General features: G+C 51.4%; 1 protein-coding gene across 1 annotated transcript; it reads right to left on the minus strand.

The window, feature by feature from the left end:
* Positions 1 to 707: 707 nt before the first annotated feature.
* Positions 708 to 1298, minus strand: LOC135324347 (olfactory receptor 14A16-like). Its single transcript, XM_064500391.1, has one exon. It carries the CDS (start codon positions 1296 to 1298, stop codon positions 708 to 710), a length of 591 nt encoding a protein of 196 aa, XP_064356461.1.
* Positions 1299 to 4213: the final 2915 nt, after the last annotated feature.

Here is a 4213-nt window from a genome sequence, read left to right on the forward strand (position 1 = left end):
GTTGTGGTCAGGGTTTGAAGCAGACCCAGCTGGATGGGCATCATTGCACCTGTAAGCCCCTTACCAAGGCATCTGTGGCTGTGGATGATGCTCTGAGCAATCACAGGGCATTTCAAATGGCTCAGACTGCATTCAGGTGTGTCATTAGAGTCAGCCCATGGTTTTTCATTGAAGGTGACAGGAACCACTCTCCCGACTCCCCTCCCTGTGCCTGCAGGGTCTCCACTGCAGGCACCTGTCACCAGCCCTGTCATATGGGAGAAGACAGTCCCAGGCAGATACTGCTTGACCATTCACCACTATCAGGAGCACTGGGCACCCACAAGTGAGAGTTGAATCCAGCCCTCATTCCCTAACACATCACTCTTTGAGCTTATTACCTTAAGCCCATGGACAACCTTGGAAAAGCAACAGGCCCCTTCATGATGAAAGTCCTTGAGCATATTCTTGGCCCCAGCTTTGGAAGAAAAAAACAACTTTCAAGCACAGCACTGAGGAAATCCCCTTTGATTGGAGAGGGCAGGTCTGACACAGTGACAGATACTTCAAAGAAGGCCTGCCAGTCAGACAGACTGGGGTTTTGCCTCTGGAAAAGTGGGATGAATTCAAAAATTTGTGTACAAACATGATTATCACAGAGAGAATGCCCAAAGCACAAGAGTTGTCTGAGATAAATTAGAAATCACTTGTGAAGAGGGATGGGCAGCTTATTGCTGCTGAACTACTACCAGTTGAATCAGTTTCTTCAGTGTGCCCTGGCGCTCCTTGTTCCTCATGCTGTAGATGAGGGATTTCAGTGTTGGAGGCAGCACTGAGTACAGCACGGCCAGTGCTGGATCCAGACCTGGGGAGGAGATGGAGAGGGGCTTCAGGTAGGCAAACACTGCAGTGCTGAAAAACATGGAGACCACGAACAGGTGAGGGAGGCACATGGAAAAGGCTTTGCGCTGTCCCTGCTCAGAGGGGATCCTCAGCACGACTGTGAAGATCTGCACATAGGACAGCACAATGAGAATGAAACACCCAACGACTAAAGAAAGACTAACCCCAATAACCCCAACTTCCCTGAGGTAGGAGTCTGAGCAGGAAAGCTTAAGGATCTGGGGAATTTCACAGAAGAACTGGCCCAGCACGTTGCCTTGGCAGAATGTTACTGAAAACACATTTGCAGTGGGCACCACTGCATTGAGAAAACCACTGGCCCAGGCAGCTGCTGCCATTTTGACACAAGCTCTCTCACCCATGAGGGTCTCGTAGTGCAGGGGTCTGCAGATGGCAATGTAGCGGTCGTAGGCCATGACTGTTAGAAGAGAACACTCAGCTGAAATGAAAACAGCAAACAAAAAGACCTGGGCAGCACATCCTGAGTAGGAAATAGCCCTGGTGTCCCACAGGGAACTGGCCATGGATTTTGGCACAGTGGTGGAGATGACGCCAAGGTCGAGGAGGGAGAGGCTGAGGAGGAGGCAGTACATGGGGGTGTGGAGGCGGCGGTCACAGGCTATGGCTGTGGTGATGAGGCCATTGCCCAGGAGGGCAGCCAGGTAGATGCCCAGGAAGAGTGAGAAGTGCAAGAGCTGCAGCTCCCATGTGTCTGCAAATGCCAGGAGGAGGAACTCGGTGAAGGAGCTGCCATTGGACATTTGCTTCCTCTTGGTGCCAGGCACTGTCCAGGGAGGGAAAGACATTGACAAGTTAGGACAGGCTTTTCTGGGCAAATCTCATTCCTCTTCTCATACTACCCCGCACATTTCCTCTGTCCTTTACCTTCCTTTAGCTCCTTTCCTGACCTCTGGTTTGTGCTGTGTGCTGTGCAGAGCAGGGGCCTCCGCCTGTAGGCTCCAGAGGAATCAGTTCTGCTCTGCCAAAGGGTGAAAATGGAGTTGTTGAACTGCCCTGTGCATTCAGTGGGGATACCTGGGGATGGGCACTGTGAGCTGAGTGAAGGGGATTTGGTCCAGTGACCCACTGGGAATATTCTCTTTCTATCACTGTGTGAGACAAATACAGCACTCACGCCAGCTGTCTCTGAAAGAGAAGATCTTTGTGAGGGATTCATCCTCCCACCCTTGCCCTCTTGAACAGAGGTGTCTGTATCTGACTCAGGCAAACCAGCTCCAACTCCAAAAAGGGAGAGAAACAGTGAAGTGAAGGCAGGGGCTGACCTGACAATTTCTAGATGTCTCTCTCCCAATGAGATGGACCCTGTCCTCACATCAGTTTACCATCTGCACCCTTTCTCCAGACACTGTAGTGTAGTCTGGGAAGTGACTAGCTCTGATGTACACACCCTGCAGCAGATTACGTCCATTTATTTTGTGGAAAAACTATTAACATTTTAACACTCATTTTCTCCAGGAAATGGGATGCAGTGGAGGGGTCTGGTTATATATTTCTTTTAGTTTTCAGATGCCTCCATCACACCATGGGAGCGTTCTTTCATGGGACAGAAATCTTTGGCATTTCAGGTGCTCTCAACATGAGCACTTGTGCATCCCAAGAAGAAAAGAAGGCTCATGGCGACTGTGTATGGAGCCAGGGCATCTGGTCTGTCCGTAAATCTTGCTCTCCATTGCTCTGTGCTTGCACCTCTCCCAGCTAAGTGAAAATTACACTCACAAATTACCCTAAGAAAGAAACTGGACTGAGGTGAGAGCAGAGGACTTCAGTTTTGAAGCGAATATTTCCAAATTCTCTCTCAGCCCACATATGGAGAGACTTCTTCAGAGCGTGTGACGACGTGTCTGACTCACACGACCAGCACAAGGACTCTCAGCTATGACAAATGTGCAATGGGAGAGCTGTGGTCTTCTGGAGGTCAGCTTGCAGCCTGGCAGGACACTCCACAAAGACAGTCAGGAGTGCTAGAAATGGGGTCTCCTTAAGGGAGAGTCAGATCATTCCCCAACCAGATGAAATGCATTTCCTGAATGGATGAAAGGGGACTTGGGCATGTCACTGCCTTAAAGACAACTCCATGCAGGACCTACAGCGTAAATGCCTTCACTGCAGCTGAACCCCCCCTCCTTAAACCCAGAGAACACAAGAGCAAGAACCAGACCAGCACGGAGAGGCGAAGAGACAAGGAGCAATACCGTGACTCTCCTACCAAAGGGAAAGCAAGGAGAGAGAGACAGATGGGCAATCAAGAAAGCCTTCACTTTACCCAGCTGTGCACACCACCTCCCAGATGGCAACACTGCAGGACTGTTGTGCAGTGGGAAATGGGCACATTGCGGGAGAGATGCTTCTCTCCTGTGCTGGAAGTCAGGCTGCTGGCAAGGGGCCCTGGACCCCCTGGCCTTGAGGGCAGAGGCTCTGCTGGGTGGGAGAAGAGACACAAGGGGTTGCTTAGAGGAAAATGTCTGCATTGCAGGGACTGTCTGAGAGTTTTCCAAATTCTTCCTCCCACAGTATTTCTGTTTTCAGTTTCCCCTGATTCTCTGACTGTATCTCCACTACCTGCAGCTTTCCCTCCGGGGAGCTGTTGCTCTGTCCCATGTCTTTTCCCTGCCAGCGCTCTGCAAACAGTAGGAAAACAAAAACATTCTCAGGAAAGAGATTCAGGAAAGATCCTTGTCTTTAACATAAGGCTTGCCTTGACTGTCCTTTTGAAAAGGCCCCTCAGAAATAACCTGGTGGGTGAGCTGGAGAGCAGTCCTGACTCACGCAGCACCCTCTCAACAGGAGAACAAACCTGCCCTGCCAGGGATCGCTCCTTCTACCCCAAGCTTCTCCCCACAGTGCCATGGGGAGTTACCTGGGCAGGCAGAGTGCCAGCCCTTGCAGGCGGCAGAGTCACTGCCACAGGCACACGGCACCCTGGGGTGCAGGGACAGTGCTCTGAATTACAATCTGTGCAGACCTGGGTGCGCTCCCTGGCTTCACACCCCCTGCACTGTCCCTGGGAGAAGGCAGCTGTGATGCCCTGTCCCTCTGATGGTGTGGCAGTAAGTCCCTGCTCTAAAGCACCACCTGCTCCAAAGAGGAGAAGCTAGGAGAGCTGCCCTGACAGATGTTATCAGCTGTGGAAGGTGCTGGCTTTACGAGAACACTCTAGGAACTGCAGCAGCATTGCCCTGCAGCCAGAGACTTACTATGTCAAGGGCTGTGAAGATTTCTCCCTGCAGTGAGCTCTCAGTCATCCTCCAATTCCCAACTGTCTTTAACTTCTGAGTGACTCATCTCATCCTGGAGTCTGCAGGCAGTGCCC

This window comes from Dromaius novaehollandiae, chromosome W, assembly GCF_036370855.1.
Source record: "Dromaius novaehollandiae isolate bDroNov1 chromosome W, bDroNov1.hap1, whole genome shotgun sequence".
Classification (NCBI taxonomy): Eukaryota; Metazoa; Chordata; class Aves; order Casuariiformes; family Dromaiidae; genus Dromaius; species Dromaius novaehollandiae.